Consider the following 22555-nt stretch of genomic DNA (forward strand, 5'->3'; position numbering starts at 1 on the left):
CTCTTTGGCTCTATCCACTGGGCCCACTAGCATTTGTTGAAAGGACTACTCTTTCCCCATTTAATGGTCTTGGCACCTTTGTCCAAAATCAGATGGCCATGGGTGGTTTTCTTTATGGATTCTCAGTCTCTTCCATTGATCTAGATTTCTGTCTTTGGGTCAGTACCACTCTGTTCTTGATTCCCACTGCATTGTTCTAAACTTTAAAATCAGAAAGTGTGAGTCCTCCTACTTTGGTCTTCATTTTCAAAAACGGGGTAGCTATTTTAGATTCTTTGGAATTCTATATCAATCTTAGAATCAATTTATTAATCTCTACAAAAAATATCAGTTGCTGTTCTGTTAGGGATTGTTTTCAATCTACAGAAAATTTGGGAAATACTGTCATTTCTAACAATGTCACGTTTCCTGATCATGAACATGCGATGCATTTCCTCTCAGATCTTTAATTCCTTTCATCATGTTTTGGAGTGTTGGTGTTTAAGTTTAATACAATTTATTGCTGAGGCCCATTGGTGCAGGGCTTTTTCTTTATTGTTAGTTTAATGATTAGTAATTCAATTTCTTCACATATTATAGGTCTATCTAGATTTTCTATTTTTTCTTGAGTCAATTTTGGTAGTTTATTTCTAGGAATTTTCTCATTTCCTCTAAGTCATCTAACAGTTGCTAACCCAGTATTCTTTTACAGTTCTTTTTATTTCTATAAGCTCATAAATAATGCTCTTTTATTTCTAACTCTAGTGATTTGAATCTGTTTTTCTTGGTCAGTCTAGCTATAAGTTCACAGTTTAGTTGGGGTTTTGTGTGTGTGTGTGTTTTCAAAGAAATAGTTTCTGATTTTATTGATTTTCTCCATTGTCTGTTTTCCATTTTGCTAGTTTCCAGCTTGTCTCAGATTCAGTGTGCTCTTCTTTCCGGTGTCTTGAGTGGAAGGTCAGGTTATTGATTGGAGAGCTTTCTTAATATAGGCATTTGTTGCTATAAATCTCCCTCTAAGTCCTGCCTCAGATGTATCCCATGAATTTGGCCCGTGTTATCTTCATTTGCTTCCATCTGGAGTACATAGTGTTTTATGATTCCCTTAGTACGTTCTCCTTTGACCCACTGGTTATTTAGGAGTCTATCTTTAAATTTCTACCTATTGACGAGTTTCTCAAAACAAATTTTTCCTACTTTTTCTAATTTTATTCCAAAGTGGCTAGAAAACATACTTTGTATTATTTCTCTCCTAAATTGCAGAAGTTGGATTTGGGACTAACACATGATCTGGCCTGGAGAAAAGTTCCATGTGCACTTGAGAGGAGTGTACCCTGTTCTTGGGCAGAGTCTCTTCAGACGTCTGTTGGGCCTCGTTGGTCTGCAGTGCTGTTACAGTCTTCTGACCTATTGTTCTTCTGCCTGGGGTTCCATCAGTTACTGCAAATGGGATGCTGAACTACCTGCCTCTCCATTCACTTCTGTCAATCGTTGCCTCCAGTATTTTGGTGCTATGTAAAAAAGGAGACGGAGAATTCCATCATTTACTTACGTCTGTTATTTTAATCCCAGTGAGTTCTTACAGACTGCACAGTACTGGGCTCTCTTTTATCAACCTTCTCTGACAATCCCTTCTTACTGGGAGGTTTGGACTGTTAAGATTTAATATTTAATTCATGTGCTTGCCTTCAGGAGTATCATTTTCCTCGTTTCTCTTTACCGCCTTCTTTTAAGCATTTTGTGACATTCTATTTTTAGCCTTTACCCTACCTCTGTGTAAAGTGTGTGCAGGGGAGGCTCGAAGGGTAACAGCTGAGTTTCCACAGTGTACGTAGGATACTCTACCTCTGCAAGTTGAATGAAGAAACTATCACCGACAGGTCTCTTGACTCCGATAACATCCACTCCTAACACTTCTGACACCAAATACGTAACTTTTCAACAACCAATTCTCCCAACTTTCCTGATACCAACTGGACAACCAAACGAAGATTAGAAATGCCCAAATCCCTGGAATTTCCTGAATAACAGTTGTGAGAGAGACCTGCTGTTCCTACTGAGCTGCTTTCAGCCATTCCTCTCGGTTTGTGCTAACAGGTTGACTCTTGGTAGCTTCAGAAAGCAGGCTGGTTACCAGTGAAACTACGTCTGATTGGAGTTAGACATTTCAGCCTCACCCCACCCCATCCTCTGAGAGTGGATGGAAACTGAGCTAACCACCGAGAGCAAAAGATTTACTCAATTGTGCATATGTAATGGAATCTCCATAAAAACCCTAAATTAGGGGCTGGGGCTCAGTGGCAGAGCGCTTGCCCGGCATGTGTGAGGCACGGGGTTCAATTCTCAGCACCGCATGTAAAAATAAATAAAGGCCCATTGACAACTAAAATACATTTTTTAAAAATTAAAAAAAAAAAAAAACCCTGAACAATGGAATTTGGAGCTCTTCCAGGCTGGCAAACACATCCAGATGCATGTACGCCAACTGCATGTGGACAGAACTCCTGTAGTCGGGATTCCTCCGGGGCCTGCCCTATATACCTCTTTACCCAGATATTCATTGATCCCTTTATAATAAGTGTTTTATCTGAGTTCTGTGAGCTCTTCAAGCAAATCGTTGAATCCTGGGAGGGGGGTTCATGGAAATTCCCAATTTATACCCAGTCAGAAATACACGAGGCAAGAAATTTGCAATTAGCATTTGAAGTGGGGCAATATAAGGGACCTTAGCCTGTGGGTTCTGACACTAACTATCCAGAGTTAGCATCACAATAAAAGTGAAGAATAGATATCCAGTTGGTGCCCAGAGAGTTGGAGAACTGACTGTTTATATGGGAAAAAGCTCACATATTTTGTGTCAGTGTTAGAATTAAAAATGATTCACATGCATCAACATACAACATGTACATTGAAAACCCAACAGATTAGCTGGTTGTAACCATCAAATCATATTTTTAAACCCAAAAGGCTAGTCTACATTTACTCATACAATTACTATTCCTGATGTTTACTATTCTCCTCTGGTATCATATCTTTTCCTTTACCGATTCTTTTAGAGCAGGTCTCCTACCAATGGATTCTCTTACTTTCCCTTAATTTGAAAATATTTTTATTTAACCTTCATTCCAGAAGAAGATTGCCAATAGAAATAGGATTCTGGTGGACATTTACTTTAGAACGTAGAGCTTTCACAATTTCTGGACAGAGACCTATGTTCATCTGAATGTTTGCCTCCCTAATAAGTCAACGCCTTGCTTTAGTGTTCACTAGACATTTTTATCAAGTTATCAGCAGTTTATGATGTATCTAGACATAGATTTCTTTTCGGGTTTGCTATAGTTCTCAAATCTGTAAATTTATGCCATAGCTCAGTATTTTTCAAATTATTTTGATTTTTCTTTCAAAACAACATATTGAACACCTACTATAAGCCAGGACTGGGTCATGCTGCAGATACAAAAGTCTACAAACTAGATATACCTCGTCCTTTGCCATTGTGGAACTTATTATGCAGGAGGGAAAATGGCAGTAAAACCCAATAATTTTAAAGGGAGGTAAAGGTTGTAAAGGAAATAAGTGTGGTGGTGAAACAGAGAAAGTAGGGCAATTGCGGAGACCATTTGTCAACACCTCCTCTACCACATGAATTCAGCATTAGTTTGTCAAGTTTCATTGTCTTACTCCTACGAGGACTGAAAGAAATACATTTATAGACTTGGAAAGCATAGACTCATTTACAACATGGAATCTTCTTATCCAAGTACACAGTACCTCTATTTATTTACGTATTCCTGGGTCTCTTCCAGCAGAGATATGTAGTTTTGTGTGTGTTCCAAATAGAGTAATCCTGCGAATCAAGTTTGATGACACACATTTTGTTTTTCAATGGCAAATACTATAAGCTTCTATACTATCTGGATTCTATATGTTAGAATGCTTCTAAAACTGTCCACTGACATTTGCTATAATTTTTTCATAGATCTCTTGACCTGAATCATGGAATTAACGGTATATTCATTGTTTTCTTAAGAACACAAAAAAATTATACTTATTTGGTCTGGCTATCATTTCTTGGTAAACAGAAACTACTCTCAGTGATACAGGAAAAGAAAGAAGAAAATACCATTTTCACTAATGATTCATATTTACTTTTATTAATTTCCTCCGTTTGTCTCTAAATGAAAGACTTTCTAAATAAAGGAGCTAGCTTCACCTCTTCAAGTAATTCAGTAAGTCTGAATTCCACTAATAATTGTACAGAAATGTCTGTTTATCATTGAATTCGTTTTCAGTGCTGTGACAAAATTCCTGAAGACAGACCATTTAAATGGAGGAAAACTGATTCTAGTCCATGGTTTCACAGGTCTTAGTCTGTGATGGTTTGGCTCTATCACCTCGGGTCTGCAGAGAAGTCAAACATCTAGTGGGAGCAAACAGTTGACAAAGCTGCCCATGTTGGCTGGTAAGAGGGGAAAACAGGACAGGAAGGAGCCAGGGTCCCCAAGTACCCTAAGGGTATGCTTCCAATGACCCAACTCCCGCCACTCAGCCCCACTTCTCACGTATCCACCGTGCCCAACGGCCCCATCAGGGGAACATCATCTGGGGATGTTTAAGATCCAAACCCTACAACCATCTTTTAAACATGTGGCTCATGGCATGAAGGGATCCTACCGTCCTGAGACTCGGGTTAGTAATGAGCTCCACATGCAGGGATCCGACAGTTCCACCAGTCACTGTGCTGGACTGTGGTTTAGAGTAAAGCAAACAAGGAGGAAACTTCACAGAGGAGCTTAGTTTGTAAACACGAACAGGGCGTAGACCTCCATTAGTACTGAAAGGGTGACAAAAGGTGACTGAAGAATGTCACAGTACATACTCAACCTGACGTCTCATGGTTTCAAAGGAAGATTACATTGGCTGTGATACAAGTCAAAATCAGCAGCTACACACACCAGAACTCTCTTTTACTTACGTGAAAGTACGATTATGAACAGCCTTTGGGGAGGGCACTCTGCTGTACACGGTCATTCTAAGTCCAGGCTTGTTCCCTCGTGTGGCTCCACCGTCCTCTAGGGCCTTGGGGTCACTCCAAAGGGCTCAAGCTAGGTTGAGTGCTGACAGGTGGCAGCCTCTGGATGCCTAATGCAGCCCTTTCCCTTGTCCCCCTCAGGAACACTGGAGGCCTTAGGCAGTGACGGACATTTAGGATGATGATCTTGGTCAGTGGAAGATCCTCAACTACTGAAGAAGTTACACCATTAAAGAAAAACCATTAGGAATATTAGGGGCTGGGGTTGTAGCTCAGTGGTTGAGCACTTGCCTTGCATGCGTGAGGGTCCAATCCTCAGCACCACATAAAAAAATAAATAAAGTGTTTAGAGAGAGATAGAGAGAATGAATTAAGGAACTTACATTTTAATTACGATTTCAATATTAAGTTTCCAAGTCTTCCATTTAGAGACAAACTGTCTAGTGAGAATTGCCCAACTCTGAGTCATCTTGTCAGCTGGGTTTCCCTGGGGCAGGGAGGCTGGATGAGGACTGCCGGTGAGGACCTCTACAGTGCGGCTGCTATTACATAACAGAACTGACTCTCGGTGTGCACATTACTTCTCAAACCACAGAAGCAGACCACAGTGGAAACTCAGCTCACCCGGAGCGTCGCAGCAAGATGGCCTGCAAGGCTTCTGACTCGGGCGTGCCTTCTGCAGCGGCTATCTCTACTGCTACTTCAGCCTACACAGTTAAGGAAAAGTCACACACGTCTGTGCAAACATCAGATGTCGGCCGCCCTGGTACATGTGATAGTGCTGACCATGCCGTGACTCACGGGAAGAGTCGGAATTCCTGGGACGTTAGATCTTGAGGTAAGAGTCTGCTCAGGGTTGACACTCAGTCCTACAGGGAGGCTTCCTGGGAGATATTGTAAACATTGCTCCTCTTTCAATACAAAAATAAAGAGAACTCTGAAGGTCTTCATCAACTTACATTTTGAAGATGATTTAGGGTGCAGGATAAACCTAACCTGTGGAAACAGCCAGGTGAGCATTCACACCAATGCATGTATCCCATATGTGTTCCAGGATCCTCAACATGGGCAGGAACGTCTGCCGGTTTAAGCTATTCTTGAAGCAAGGAACTGGGAGTAATTTTCTTTTTTGGGGGGTCTTTTTATTTTTGTTACCAGAGATTGCACCCAGGGGTGCTTAACCACTGAGCCACATCCCAGCCCTTTCAGATTTTGAGGCAGGGTCATGCTGACTTACTTAGCACTTGGCTAAATTGCCAGGTCTGGATTTGAACTTGTGATCCTCCTGCCTCAGTCTCCAGAGTCATTGGGATTACAGGCACCTGTCTAGGAGATTATTTTTTCCAAATCAGTATAGTTGAGAATATTTCCTCCCAGCAGGCCTTTTGTGACTGATAAATCCTGAAAAGTCACAGCTGATGGATGTGGTGAGGGAATGTGTGTGGCTCACTCCTGACCCACGAACCTCCCGGCAGCAGGATCTGCTGATGGTCTGTTCTGAAGGCAGAAGCCCAGAGGCCAGGTCACGGCACCAGGTGCACAAGGGCGAAGACTGCTGGGGGCCTGCTGCCCCCAGCCCTCCTCTGCCCAGTCCCTCCCTCTCCCCGCTCAGCCTCTCCCCGCTCAGCCTCTCCCCGCAGCCCGAGCGCCCAGGGCTCACTTTCTCCTCTGCCCACCTCTTCTGCTCCCTCTCCATCTTCACACGACCACGATGAACCAAGTGAGGCCTTTGTTTTTCTTATAAATTTAATCAATTTCCCTCTAAAAATCTTTAGTTGCAAGTCTCCTGAGCCCTCAATTTATTTACTCAGATTAAAAAAAAAAAAAAAAAAAAAACCAACAAAAAGGTTCTCTAGGAGGTAAATGCCAAATATTTCTTTAAGCCTGGCCATATTTTGTTTTTTCTTTTTCACATAAGTGGAAGTAGCTGCAGATAAATCGCCCTCAGAACCCAAGTGGTATGACTTGAAAAGGCAAACTGAGTGAACGGCCTGTTTTCATGGTCAGTACTACTCGGCGTATTACAAGTGTCTTTTGAAAATACCTAAACACGAACCCAAAACCGTGATTTTTCAGTACTCTTTGGAGGGACACTTGTAAATATGACTCTTGGTGACTGCTCCTGCCAACTCTGACACAACTTCCCTGGACAACAGCGGGTAAGGGGTCCTCTTATGGAGCCCCGAGCCATCTGTCCAAGCCACCTGTCCGTGGGTCCCTGGAAGTCCCACGTGCCTTCTTTATGAAGTCTCCTGCTCCTTCACCAGGGAAGGATCTGCCAGGCAGCCTGAGGGTTGCAGCTCCAGCCAAGGGCAGTGTCTTTGCCTGCCCAGCAGAAATGGCTCACTCTCAGTCCTAGGAGGTGGGCACGGGACACCCTTGGTCCAGGAGCCTCCCACAAGCCAGATGTTTAAGGAGAATTCTTCTTTTTAAACCTTAGGGAGCAAAGCATCAGTCCCTTCCCCTCTCCACAGCCCAGCACACAGCCTGGGAGCATCAGCACCATGCGGAGGGCACAGAAGGCCGGCCCCCTCAGCACACCAGCGCTATTTTCTGGCTAGGCTGCCAGAAACCCACTGCCCGTGACCCACTGCGACGTCCCGTGAGCATTCACTCGCTGTCAGGCTTACTTGCTATCTTGCCTATGAGACACACTTTTCATGACCATAAATTGATAAACTGTTTGTCCGAAGCTCATATACCATCTATTTCATCATGTAAAGCTAAGAATACTTTGGTCCCTGACTTCCTAGGGAATCTAGCCTTTAAGAAAAAAACAATTGATTTTCGGGTACTGTGTAGGTTAACAAAGCCATTTGGTCACTCGTGTGTGTTGCTCCCCCTTCACTACAGAGCAGAGCCCTCTCCAGTGAGAGGACAATGAAACAAAACTGGTCAATCTAGTAAATCAGCGGGTCAATGCTCACCTTTCCACAGGGAGATCACACACAGCCACGAAAGGCTCTTGCCCCAAATTTACTTAAATCCAGCTGAAGAAGCCAAATTGTGAGACACCCCAGGAAGCGGCACAGCACATGGTCACATGCCTAAAACTGGGAATGACACAAAGCAGTCATGATGCAACATGCACACACGGGACAGGCAGAGGAGCAGCAGCACGCATCCAGGGGAGAGGGGCCACGGCTGCAGGAAGAAAGGCTTCCGTATCTCACTAGAAACAAGCAGGACAGACTTGAGTGGACACACTGAGAAGTATGTGTAAGCCCCAGAGTGACATTAAAAAAACATTAAAAACAGTAAAAACAGTAAAGAAATTAGAAAATACACATCTGATCCAAACAAAAGTAGTAAAGAAGCAACAAAGAAAACAAGACTTATAGAACAAAAATCAAAACTGCAGACATAGATCCAACAGTATAAATAAAAAATAAATAAATCAGACATTCCAGAGACAACCTGAAATTCAAAGACATAAATAGGTTGAAAGAAACAGGTATATCATGCCAACAGGAGCATAAGAGCAAGAATGCTGTGTTAATATCCAACAAAGTAGACATTAGAACAACAACAAAACAACTACTAGAGGGTTGTTCAGTGATGATAAAAGGGCCAAGCCTTTATGAACACATAAAAACTACAAACACATGCACACTTAGCAACAGAGTTCCAAAACACAAGAAGCCAAAAATGACAAAGGAAGAGGTAGAAATGCCCTATTTTTTTAAAAAAAATAATGAATAGAACAATTAGGAATAAAGGTCAACAAGGAAACAGAAGATTTGAACATCACTACAAACTAGGTTAGAAACCACCACCATAGGAGTTCACCCAACACCATCAGAACACACACACACACACACACACACACACGCACGCACGCCCAAGTGCAAATCAATACCATAAGGAGACCTTACATCACAGTCGCTAGAACTGCCTCTATCTAAAAAGAGGGAAAAGAGTGAGTGCTGTAAGGAGGTGGAGAAGTGGAAGCACCAGGAGTCGCTGTGGGAATATAAAATGGTACAGCTGCTTTGGAAAGCAGTTTGGCAAATTCTGAGAATAGAGCCATCAAACATGTTAAAACCCCAATGTGTGTATGTATCTGAAAGAAAACGCGTCTACCCAAAGTTGTGTGTGGATGTTCCTGGCAGTGTTTCCTAAGAGCAAAAAGTGGAAACACCCATCCGTGGGAAAGCAGAAAGCCTGGCATGCTCACCCAGGGAGCACCACGTGGCAGAGCCTGGCGAGCTCACCCAGGGAGCACCACGTGGCAGAGCCTGGCATGCTCACCCAGGGAGCACCACGTGGCAGAGCCTGGCGAGCTCACCCAGGGAGCACCACGTGGCAGAGCCTGGCGAGCTCACCCAGGGAGCACCACGTGGCAGAGCCTGGCGAGCTCACCCAGGGAGCACCACGTGGCAGAGCCTGGCGAGCTCACCCAGGGAGCACCACGTGGCAGAGCCTGGCATGCTCACCCAGGGAGCACCACGTGGCAGAGCCTGGCGAGCTCACCCAGGGAGCACCACGTGGCAGAGCCTGGCGAGCTCACCCAGGGAGCACCACGTGGCAGAGCCTGGCATGCTCACTCAGGGAGCACCACGTGGCAGAGCCTGGCGTGCTCACCCAGGGAGAACCACTTGGCAACAAAGAGACACTACAGATGTCTTGAAACATTATGCTAAATGAAAAAAGCCAGCCACAAAACACCATAGTGAGTACTTCTATTTATATGCAAGAATGGGCAACTCTGCAGAGATAGGAAGTGGTTGCCTGGAGGGGAGGTGGGAGGGACAGTGGAACTGGGAGTGACTCATAGGGGTTTCTGTATGGGATAATAAACATGTTTCAAAACGGGGACAATGGGGCACAACTCTGAGTATGCTACTAACCACCGATTACTTCAGTGGTTGAATCTGTATGTAAGGACTGTTATAAATCTTCTCTTAGTAAAGTCATCGACTCAATCACTAGAAAGTGTCGTGATCTGCGTTGTGCCCACTCTGGCCCAGGATGCGCAGCTGTGAGGCAGCTTACGGCTGCCCGTCCAGTCTGTGGTGAGTTATGCCACCACCTGGGCATGGGACGATGGGCTTAGAGAAAACATCTTGACATTTCTGCATAGTCAGGGCTTTATGGACAAGAAAGAGTAGAACATCAAAGGCTGGGCCTTAGAAGTCACCCAGAGGCCAGTAAGGGATTCGCCCCTCTGGTGACCTGGGCTTCCGCATCAAAGGGTTTGAGCCCCAGCACAGTGCGTCTCACCTGACAGCTGCCACAGACAGACTTCAGAGACCCAGGAACAGAAGGTGACCCCGCCTGACACTCCATGCAGCTCGTCTCCCACAGGGCCTCAGCCTCTGGCTGTCACCTCTTCCTGGGACAAAGGTTTTTAAGTATCTGTCTACAGACAGTTTGCTTCCTCTGGAATGATTGATAAAAATGGTTCTTGATTATTGAGAGACTTTAAGAATTTAATCTATATTTACAACTCGTTTTTGGAAATGTCACGTGAGTGCTGGGAGTCCAACTTTTGGAAGGCACTTTTTCAATTCTTTTCTCACAAGAGCTTAGGATTGAGGGCACTTACACCTTCTTTCAGTGACTAATAACTTTTAGTAAAACATGTTCTTTCAATGCTATCCATTAACCAACCTTTCCTGAATGTCCTCAACATGGCGAGCTATAGTTTTGTCATCTCTAGTATTTTGTCAGCGTTTTTACAATGTGTTTCAGTATATACACCTCTCTATTAATCAGCAAATAAAGAAGCCAACTGATTTGTATTCAAGATTCAACTCATAGATTACTATTTTTGATCTACCTGAAAAGTGCTTTTTCACCACTAGTTTCTGAAGTCAGCATAGCTTCTCCCTTGTGGCTCTTTCGACGATTCGACAGGCAGGACTGAACAAGCAAGCTCGATGCCCAAGCCCAGGCTTCCCTCAGTCCTGGACAGCAATTCTCCTGTAGATGAGACCTCGCCGGGCTTCCGGGCATTAAGACCCTCGTTGGTGTAGACTGTCACTGCCTGCTGTGATTTTCCTGTCCTGCTGTTCTCTTTGTTAGCGTGCTGGACGGCTCCCTACACAGTGGCACTGACTGCCCCCAGGACACCACTGGCAGGTCCTAAGAACACACACGCTCAAGGTAGCTCAGGTGGTGAGACTTTGAGGGGAAGTGACATCTGAAGCAGATCTTGAAAGAGGAACAGAAATTCAACAGAAACTGGCTCATCATCCAGGAAGCATTTGTCTCCTCGACCTCAACACCAGTGAAGACACCACATCCTGTGACTCTTGCCTTATTAAAAAGAATACCCACTGAGTACTGACCACTTGGCAAGAACAAGGAATGCTAAACTCTCTACAGTTACCTAAGCCACCAGAGCAGACCTGTAAGGGAAGACGTACTTAGTCCCCCTTTACAGATGAGGAATGCGAATAGTGACAGTAAGTGACTTGCCCACCATCACCAGCCAGTGAGTAACGCGTCTGGGACTCTCATCTCACGTCAGTCATTCCGCTGCTCTCACAACACTCTGACTCACGGGGGACACCTTTTCTTTCCAGGGTAGCCCTTTGCTCTTTCCATGTGATTCAGGGAGGGGTGTCAATCATGAGAAGACCTATCAGCCCATCAATTTTCCAGGGTCATAAAATTCAAAGATCATCCTTCCAGTTGGTTTACTCATAGATCTCTTTCCAGTCCCCACCAGAGCCCACTGTCACTTGTCTCTAGCCAAGTGACTACATATGGCAGGCAGCACTTGCCCGAGTGATTTCTTCAGTCTTCATTACTAGGGCTCACGGACTGGGCTGCCAGGCAGCCAACTCCTGGAGACTGAGTCTTAGGTGCAGATGAAGGCCTGTGGGAGCTGGAATGGGAGGAGGAAGGTGCAGGAAGCCCACAGCAGCTCGTCAGAGCTCAAAAGCAGCTCTGAGAGCTGTGGCTGGTTACCTTTGGTGAAGGGTTCTCTGTAGCTAAGGCTCAGGAAAGGAGAAGATGGCTAACCTGAGCCTTGAAGTAGGAAAAACGAGTTGCCCGGGAGTGAGGTGTAAGGGGCACGGGGTCAGAGGACGGCAATGTGCTCCTCCAAGCCCCACAGGCCCACTGCAGGCTCTGTGGCCCCACAGGACTCAAAACCTACACCCGACAGGAAGACAGAGTCTCAAACCTGAGGACTGCGAGGTGCCTGGAGGGAAAGGGAACTTACCAGCAATCTTCACTCTGAAGAGCCTCCACTTAGTTTTAAGAACCATGTATGATTTAGAACAAGAGGAATGGCAAAGATCTATGGCCAATATTCTGGTAACTTACAAAGCTTTTAAACAAAGTATAAATGTTTGAAAATTAAACATTTATGTAAAAATCGTTTCACATCAACCAATGAATCTAACATGCCAGAAACAAGCCTGTAATATCAAAATGCCAGGAAGCCTCTTGTTTGCTCTTGTCCCAGTGCCCTGACGCCAGCTTCCACCGCCTCGCCTCTCCGTTTGGGTTTCCAAGGAAGCGGATCTGGCCAGTAGAGCCTTGTGCTGCGTGGGAGGTCCTGCTCATCTGCCTCCCCTGGAAGCAGCAGTGGGTGCAGCCCAGCAGGACTGGTCTCAACACAGTTGTGACATGAAGGACCAGTGTGATCTCACTATGTTGAGACCCATCTTACATTGAGAGCAAGGCCCTTTGTGATCGCGGCATTATTCAGGCACCGCCAGTGCTTGCCCAGGCACTTCCCATCCTCACCCACTAGGGCTCCTCTGTCAGCCACCAGAGGTCCTCTGGCCAAGTTTCCTGCTGCTGCTGCTCTCATCCTGGCCATTTGGATAAAAATAGAATGCTTTGAACTTACCTTTGCGGTTCCTTTTTTTTTTTTTGTCATCCCACTAGTCAGCCCTACTACTAAATCTTAGCCCAATGTTTTAATCAAAACTCCCTGGAGAGCCTGAAGCAGTGGCACACACCCACAATGCCAGCTGCTCAAAGGCTGAGGCATGAAGGCATGAAGACTGTTAAGTCCAGAAGCTCAAGGCCAGTCTGGGCAACAGAGCAAGACCCCATCTCCAAGGAATAGTTTAAAAAAATCATCTTTCACTTTTCCTAGCAGCCAAATTTAGGTACCAAAGGGGGAAAAAAAAGAAAAAAGTCATTGCAGGTCTTTATATAGTATAATTAGATCTGTTTTGGTCTGGGCTGCTAAAACTTACTTGTCTCCCAAAATATGCTCTTCTCCTAGAAGTACCAAGGGACAAGTAATTTGAACTGCAGGAGGGCAGGAGTGGAACCAGGGTGGACTGATGGGGTGTTAGTGTCTTGTCACTGTGACCAAAAACACCTTGCAAGAACAACCTAAGAGGAGGATCATGGTCTCGGAGGTTCCAGTCCAGGATCAGCTAGCTCCACTGATCTTGGCCTGAAATGAGGAAGAACATCATGGAGGAAGGGTACATGGGAGAAAGCTGCTCAGCTAATGGCAGCCAGGAAGCAGAGAGGAGCAGGCCCCCAGTGACTCCTCCTCCAACTAGGTCCCATGTCCCAGCAGTCCCTTCAGCTCTCAGTGGACTCACCTATTTGGCCAGAGCACTCGGGATGCAACCATTGCCTAAAAGGCTCACCTCTGCACACAGTCCAAATGAAAACTGAGACATCACAGAGACTCCCTTCCCAACTCAGTACCCAACGCAGGGCTACACCTGGTCGGGCGCACTCTTCTCCAGGAGAACTGCTTCTCCTTTCTCATTCTCCTCCCATCCCCCACCTTGTGGTCCAGTGACCTTGAAGGCTGCCCTGCTCCTCAAGTGCCCAAAACATCCACACCAGAGCCATGCAGAGGGGACTGTCTTCAACTCTCCACCTGGGCATTGGTGAACAAACTTCAACTGAACCAGACCCATCTGTCATCCACCTATTCAGCATTGAAGTTGGGGGCCTCTCCAAGCTTGGGATAGGGACAGCCATCCCCCCACAAACTCTGTAGCATCATACTTGAGAGGAAGCTGTCCAGCCAGAAACTCCATGCCCCTACCCATCTGCCAGTGCTTACCATGGATTTTTGCAATATAGATTTGTTGAGCACAAACTAGGGGCAAATGCTACTCTAAGTATGCTTTTAAAAAAAAAGTCCTTGTTCTCACAGAGCTTACTGAACAATATATAATAAATAATCAAGATCATTCAGATATGAGAGATAACTAAACACAAGGGTAACTGAGACAGAATAGGGTTTCTCCTTTACTCCAGAAGGCACCAAAAACGAGCAAGACAAACCAGCCTTGTGCGATTCTGGGAGGATACAGATTTAGGGTACAGAGGCCTGCATGGCCTGTGCTACTTGGCCCCAGCACATGAGCAGAGGGAGGAGTCATGGAGAGCGAGCAGACGTTCCACACTGGAACGCAGAGGGTGCACAAGAATACCAAACAAGTGCTTTTCATTCATTTGTAATTCTCATCAATAAAAGGGAAGGCCTAGTCAGGTGTGGTGGTGCATGCCTGTAACCCCAGCATCTCAGGAGGCTAAGACAGGAGGATGGTGAGTTCAAAGACAGCCTCAGCAAAAGGGAGGTGTGCTAAGCAACTCAGTGAGACCCTGTCTCTAATAGGGCTGGGGATGTGCATGGCTCAGTGGTCGAGTGCCCCTGAGTTCAATCCCTGGTACCCCCCGCCCCCGCCGACCCCTCAAAAAAGGAAAGCTAGCACTTCTCTGAAATGCCACTGTAAGGCCCCATGGCAGAGGGACTGCCTAGGACATATGAAGCCCTGGGTTTGAGCCAAAGCACCATAAAAAAACACAAAACACTGTAAAATATAAGTTGTCATAAGATATGTGTCTCATGAGTTAATATTTTAATATATTTTTTTAAACAAAAAGAAAACACTAATCAAACACAAAACCTATAACTTCACATTGTAAGTTTTAACAGGGTAATAATATCTAAGCAAGGAATACATGTGAAAACTTCTCCATAGTTCAATTTTAAATTTCAAAATCATTCAGTAATCTGTTATATAGTGCTGATGAGAAGTGATAAATCTTGCATTTTCTCCCCACCCTCCCAAATATCACTGAAAGGTCAAAGTCTATGAGAAACAGAAAATGACAAATTTCAGATGCTATTGTTTCAAAGCTTTCCATAAATTTAAATAGCCACATCCTGCTCTGCTCCCACATAACTGCACTGAAATGTAGCTTCCACCAAAAATGGACCATGGGCTATAGGTGTGGCTCAGTAGTAGAGCATCCGCCTGGCATGTGTGAGGCCCTGGGTTCCATTCCCAGCACCACCAAAAAAAAAAAAAAAAATCACACACTGATTCAGACTCCAGAGGACCAGAGTTTTTAGAAAGTGCTCACACAGATGACACGTTCCCCAGGAAACGCAAACGCAGACTGTATCAAGCCCAGTTCCATCTTCATGCAGTGCTATTTTTCAAACCTGAAAAGCTGACTGGGACAGATAGGGGCCCACAAACTGAGGACAGAAACGTGGGGGTTCCAGGACGCCTGGCCCATTTTCTGTCCTACTTCCTCTTGATGTTTACAGCTCAGTTTTACTTAGCCAGATTCTAAGGTTAGATAGCCTTGATCCTCTTTAAATTTTCATTTCCTCTACATTTTAGGGCCTGATAAATATTTTTGCAATTCTTCAGTTAATACAAAATGGAAAACTGGCATTATGCAACTCAGTCTGTCACTTACCGTGACCCACCAACTATGCCTTATTTGCTCTTTTTATTAATAAAGGTAACTTTCTAATAAGTCGTATGTGAAATAAAAAGTACAAAAATTAACACCTTCACAGCTTGTATTCACATGAACACACTGCACCACTTCTGTTTTTCTTACTTGCACATTTTAAAATCTTAGTAACATTACAAATGTCAGTGACCTACATCACAGCGGCACAATGCATGTTGGTATAAATGAGACTGCTGGAAATTCTACTACTGGCTCTGTTTTTAAAGGGTTTACAGTGAAATTATGTACAATATATAAAGCTTGTCAAACTGAATATATATGGTCTTAGGCCATTACTACTGTTTCATTCCAATTTGGATTTAAACATCGACTTACAGATCTGAAATGAAAGCACTGCTTAGTGGTTTCAGATGCACTTTGGTATTTACTATGTTTCAAGGCATCTGTACAGTAAGAAGCTGCAGCTGCAACAAAGAGGACTGTGCCTAAAGCTACCTACGTGGACAAGAGGAGACATGGTGACCGTAAATGTTAACTGTTACTGACAAGTCAAAGAATTAAAGGTCAAAACCACTCTAGATTTCTTTTAAATAAACAAAACTAAATAGCACACACAAGAGTACTTTAATATAACCTTAATGGTCTAACAAACCTTCCAAAAGGAAGGAAATACAAAATAAAGTTGATACATCAAATCTACTTACATCAATATACTTCAGTATCACAAATTTACTGGCTCTATGTGCAGAACCACCTAATATCAAAGCATACTAAGTGGTAAGGAAGCTTTGTTTTCAGATGGCTGAAGCTAAGGCTCCAAAGACCACTGCAGCAGAGTTGTGCAAACCTACGGCTTTATTAACACCGCTCCTTATGCTCGTGACACTGACGTTTCCATGGGTCCCTCCCTGTGATGAGCCTGAAAGCAGTCAGCCAACTTCCACAGAGAAACATACAGCTAGGCCAGATTAGGAATATTACATCTTCCACACATGGGCTCATACAGGAAGTATTTTGTTCAGTAAAATCAAAAGCTAATTTTTAAAAATATCTGCAGTCTTTTTGAAATGCAAGGCACCAACAGGGAATAGACATTCCAGCAAAGAGTGATTGTCTGGAAAAAAAAATATGGAGCTGATCAGTCCTTTGTCCTTTGTTAATTAGAAGACCTCCTCTTCATGTCTATGCAACATCTTCCAGATAATCCGCGACATCACTGAGCTGGGAGACAGTCAGGTCTTGTGTGAGGTCATCAAGCTTTGTTGTTCAAAAGAAAGGAAAGAATTAGTATCACAATGTGGATAGCATCTTAATTTAAAAAAATACAGAATGCTATAATTTAAACATTTTTTATTCTATATTTGCTTCATATTTAAAACTCCTGAGATAGGTGGTAAAACTGAAATGTTGAGAAGGGATTTGCCTCAAATCCTATGGCTAAAGAAAATCAGCACAACCTTCTGAGTTCAGTGCTTTGTACTGATTATACTCGCAAATATTTCAAGCGAAAATTAAAAAGAAAGGAAACAACATCCTAGAGACCTTAAACCAATTTAAGAAACTGAAATCCATGGAAGACATCACAAAATCTCCTTAGGTGAGCACAGCCCCAGTATGTGATTCTGTTGATAGCAAAGGTGTCTGAATTGCCAAGTCTCTAAAACTAAATTTTACCCAAATAAGCATTACTGAAATTCATTGAAAATGTTCAGATTTCTCACTTGAAAACTACTATTGCCTACTGTGTTTTTAAATAATGGTATGCACCTTAAGTTCCTAACATCAAACTTCAGGCCCAACCGATACCTGCTAACACTGAATTCATGGAAGCTGGAGTCGGTCAGCCTGCTGGTGGCTGCAGTGAGGCAGGCGGACCCAGGACCCCAAGGTTGGCCAGAGCCTTGTACTCCAGCTTTGGGGCCACCAGTGCTGTACAAATGAGCATTCACTAATTCTGCTTAAGCACTAACCAGCCAAAATGGACATATTCATTTTTGTAAACTTCTTAGGCTGATGATCTTAACAGCATGGAAAATCCAAGGGTCAAGACACATGCTCCAAGACACAGGAATGGTGGCATGCCTTCTCAGTCCCACCCAGACCCACCCTCATCTGCATGAACCAGCTACCACAGCAGGGAAGGTCCTCAGGACTTCAAACCATGCCCTAAGAACCATCTACAGCTGTGTTCCCAATTCCAGGCAAAGCCAAGTAGTTAGGACAAAACTGTATGCCTGAAAAGACTAGTAAGTGGCCTCTCAGGGGGAGAGTGGGCCAACCCTGAACCACTACATGTTACACAGGACCACGATACACGACAGGAAGGACACAGTCCCCTCTTGAGATCTGAGATGCACTCTTATCTATCAGTTCCTCTGTCCCCAATACATCTTCCCATTTCATTAATCTTTCAGTATAGAGAAATGTTAAGTTAGGAATAAAACCCTTTTGAATAAATAAGCTCTCTCACTCTTGATCCAAATATAGTCCTCGTGTAAAACTATCACAAGGAAAATTATTAGAAATCTTAACTGAGGTTTTCACACACACACACAAATAAAAAATAAAAACCAAAAACCTGAAAATGACAGAAAAGCCTACAGATTATAAAAACAGATCCAGATACCCTGGAACTCCATGTCCTCCTGCTATCATTATTACAGAATAAAACAGGTAAGGTATTCCATTTTATTTGCAAAACAATCAAGTACTATATTAATACTGATTCTAAACTATAGACAAGAGTGAATACAGGAAAATTTGTGGTCTAGAAGACAATCTTTCTTAATATAGATAATTCAGTCACTCCAGGCTTTTGAAGGCTGCTTTCTTGATTTCTATTTCAGGTAATTCACCACTGACATACAGCAACACTACTGAGTTTTGCATGTTTATTCTGTACCCCGTAACTGCTGAATTTGCGTATTGGTCCTAAGTTTTTTTGTGGCGTCTATGGGGTTTTGTAGCATTTAAGACCAATGCTTCTGCAATAGTGGCAACTTGACTTCTCCTTTACAATCTGGACGTCCTTTCTCTTGCTTGATTGCTCTGCCTGGGCCTTCTTGTACTATGAAGTGAGCATCTTGCTTTATTCCAGAGCTTAGAGAGAAAGTTTTCAGCTTTTCCTCATTCAGCATAATGTAGGCTGTTGGCTTATTATACATGGCTTTATTATGTTGAGGTACGTTCCTTCTATACCTAGTTTTTCAGTCTTTTTTTTTTTTTTTTTTTTTTTTAATCATGAGAGGATGGTAAATTTTACCAAATGCCTTTTCTGTATCTCTCTAGATAAACGGCACTGGAAAAACTGGGTACTCACAACAGTAGACCCTTATCTCTCACCAGTTATAAAAATCAACACAATGGATTAAACATTTTAATGTAAGATCTGAAACTATATGTATCTACTAGAAGAAAAAGGGGGATTGGAATGGGCAAGGATTTTTTGAAGACGACCCAAAAAGCACAGACAAAACACACATTACATAAAACACTTCTGCACAACAAAGAAAACAAGAGTGAAGAGACAATCTATAGAATGGAAGAAAATCCTTGCAAACTATTGTGTCTGATGTGGGATTGACATCCAGACTATATAAGGAACTCAAAAAACTCATAAGCAAAAAATAAAATAACCAACATACAATAGTCCTAAACAGACATTTCTCAAAAGAAAACATACAAATGACCAAGAGATGTGTCAAAAATGCTCACATAATTAATCATCAAGTAAATGCAAATCAAAACCAAAATGAGGTTGTCACCTCACTCCACTAATAAGGGATATGATGGAAAAGAAAAGAAACAAGTTCTGGAACGCACACATACTGCTGGTGGGAATGTAAACTGTACAGCCATTGTGGAAAACAATGTGGAGGGGCCTCAGAAAATTAAAAACAGATGCCCTTATGATCCAGCAATCCCACACCCAGGCATATCTCCAAAAGAAATAAAATTAGGACCTTGAAAAGATATATCTGCACTCCCATGTTCACTGGAGCACTATTCACAACAGCCAAAAAATGGAAACAAGTGTCCATTAACTGACGATGGATGAAGAAATGTGACTCATATACACAATGAAAGGCTATTCAATCATAAAAAAGAAACTGATGGGTGAACCTTGACGACATGACGCTAAGGGACTCAGCCAGCACAGAAAGACACAGGATCCCACTCACGAAAAATCTAACACAGCTGGTCTCAGAGGAGTGGAAAGTACAGCAGTGGCCACCCGAGGGCAGGGTGGGGTTGGGGAATGCAGACAGGCTCACCTAAGTGCTGGGTCATAGTTACAGGGAGTAAGAAGTTCTGGCAAGCTACTGCACTGTAGGTGACTACAGATCATGATAATGAACTATATATTTCAAAAAAGTATAAGAAGAAATTTATGGATGTTTTCACCATAAAGAAATATTTGAAGAGATACACTTAAAACTGATTTACACATCGCACAAGCCAGGAGTGGTGGCAAATGCATGCTGTAGCCCAGTGGCTCAGGAGGCTGAGAATTTTGAGTTCAAAGACAGTCTCGGCAACGTAATGAGACCCTAAGCAACTCAACAAGACTGTCTCTAATACAAAAAAAAAAAAAAAAAAAAGCTGAGGACCGGGCTTAGTGGTTGAGTGCCCCTCAGTTCCATATCCTGGAACAACAACAACAACAACAACAAAAAACAGTACAATGTGTACATTTGTCAAATATCTATCTTTTAAAACTTTTATGTATTAATTTAAATTAAAAAAAAAAAAGAAAGAGACCACAATAACCAAACCACTTCCAAAGAAATCAGCTTAATTTCAGGTGGCTACCTTGAAAGGAAACTGTAAGAACAAAGGTTAACTGGAAATAAGTGGCTTCCCTACATTACTAGTTTTAGAATTAGTCATCTTTGTTCAACACTATAAAAACAGATTTTTCATGTCACAAAATAAGAATTCCTAAAACATTTTGAGTCCTGAAAGGGAAACAATGATCTCTGTGGCAGAAGCTTCATACAAATGGACAATGAAGAACTCGGAACCACAACTGAAGAACAGCTGGAGTGCACATGTTCACGTGCCTGCTTCACTAGGTCACTCCCACCGACAGGAAGCCGAGGGCACCAAGCTCAGGAGGGCGTGGCCCTTTCCTTGGCCACCCTGAGCCTCTGTGCTTGCTGGCTCTGGGCAGACCCCCATCACTGCATCCCTTTGCGTGGCACCCTCAAGTGGCCCTGTGTTCTCCGGCCCCAGCTTTCCATGCTGCTCCCACCTAACAAAACCTAATTAGCCATCTGTCAAATCCAGTGGAACATCAGTTCCCACTTTTGAATTTTCATAAGCTCACAAATAACAGGCATTTAGCAGCACTTCTCACTTTCTACCTTGAATTTTCAAACATTATGTGCATGACTTTTCTCCATGACCCTGTAGAGAAATCAAGGAAGGAGTTTGTATCTTATTTATGGCTATAACAAAAACAGCAGGATTAGCGACCCTTTATTGAATGCCTATTCTGCCAAAACTGAACTGTAAGCTTCACACACTTATTTCTAATGTTCATAATGATCACCCCCTTGCAAAATAAATGAGAAAGCTAAGGCCCAAAATTTAAATAACTTGTCCAAGTTTGCAAGTCAAAAAGCTTGGACTCAAAAGCAGACCCACGTACCAAACATGGCCACTCCACAGAGATACCTTGGTTCTCATAGACACTAACAGCATACTTTCTACACCACCTACTGGCTCATGCAGAGCTGGGTTTGGTCACCTCAGCAAAAAACTCTACAGCAGGGCTGGGGTTGTGGCTCAGCAGTAGAGCACTTGCCTAGCAAGTGGCCCTGGGTTTGATCCTCAGCACCACATAAAAATAAATACATAAAATAAAGGTATTGTGTACAACTACAATTAAAAAAAAAACCATTAAAAAATTCCTTGTATTCTTCAAGTGCATAGTATTAATTCTCTGCACACAACTTTCTAAAAAACACTAGCTGATGAAGTACAGCTGTCACAAATCCACTCCACATGCAAGGCTGCTGTAAAACAGCACAATCACCTCAAGTTCAGCTGCAGGGGAAAATTCCCAGGGCACAGAAATTCAGAGAGGGTGACCAACAATGAACAAAGCCAAGAAAGCCAAGCCTGGCAGCTGCCCCCCAAGGCCGCTCACAGCCTCCAGTGGCCGACTGGAGACCACATCGACTCTCCCCTCGCCAATTCACAAATCAAGGCTCAGCCATCACTTACTCCAAAGTCTTCCACTTCACACTCCTACCCCTATTTTCACACGTGTGAGTCCATGGCTGATCTCTACAACATTAACTCCATCAAGAAAACTGACGGGGAGCGATCCTCTGTAGTTTCTTTGGTATTACTTGGAGGCCTCTCACAGGTGGCCCAGGATGAAGGGGAAAAGGCAGACAATTTAAGTCTACAGTGTATCCAGAATTAGAGAAGGCACCCTACTTTACAAATTATCACACAGCCTTCACAACAATTCCATAAGTAGTATCTGTGCTTCCACCTCATAAATAAAGACACCAGGACGGAAGGTGGAAGCCCACCTAAGAAAGTGAGAATGCAAACACAGACCCAGCCGACTTGGACCATGGCGTTTCATGGTCAAATGAGGGCTTTCCTGCAGGCCTTTTCCCCATGTGATAATCGCAGACCTGTGCAAAGCCACCTCATTCTGGAAGAGCAGCCACCTCATAGCAAGGCAGACCCACACCAGCCACGGACAGATGTGATCTTGAGAAGTGGGGCCACAGCGAAGCATCCAGATGCTCTCTTCTCTAATGCATGAGAAGCTCAAGTGTGGACCTCAAGTAGGACTTCCGACTATAAATGCTGGCTGGACGTGCTGTGTGCCCTTGTACTCACTGCTGATGATTCCAGCGTGGC

General features: G+C 43.6%; 1 protein-coding gene across 2 annotated transcripts in view; it reads right to left on the reverse strand.

Moving 5' to 3' along the window:
• Window positions 1-14776: 14776 nt before the first annotated feature.
• Window positions 14777-22555, reverse strand: part of Cep43 (centrosomal protein 43) — a 39650-nt gene continuing 31871 nt past the window's right edge. For both annotated transcript variants that reach the window (XM_046449324.2, XM_046449325.2), the window contains one exon: window positions 14777-16924. In XM_046449324.2, coding sequence (XP_046305280.1) covers window positions 16850-16924 — 75 coding nt within the window. In that variant the 3' untranslated portion in view covers window positions 14777-16849. The remainder of the gene's footprint in view (window positions 16925-22555) is intronic.

This window comes from Marmota monax, unplaced genomic scaffold, assembly GCF_021218885.2.
Source record: "Marmota monax isolate L192 unplaced genomic scaffold, Marmota_monax_Labrador192_F-V1.1 WCK01_AAM20220418_F8-fsc00083, whole genome shotgun sequence".
Classification (NCBI taxonomy): Eukaryota; Metazoa; Chordata; class Mammalia; order Rodentia; family Sciuridae; genus Marmota; species Marmota monax.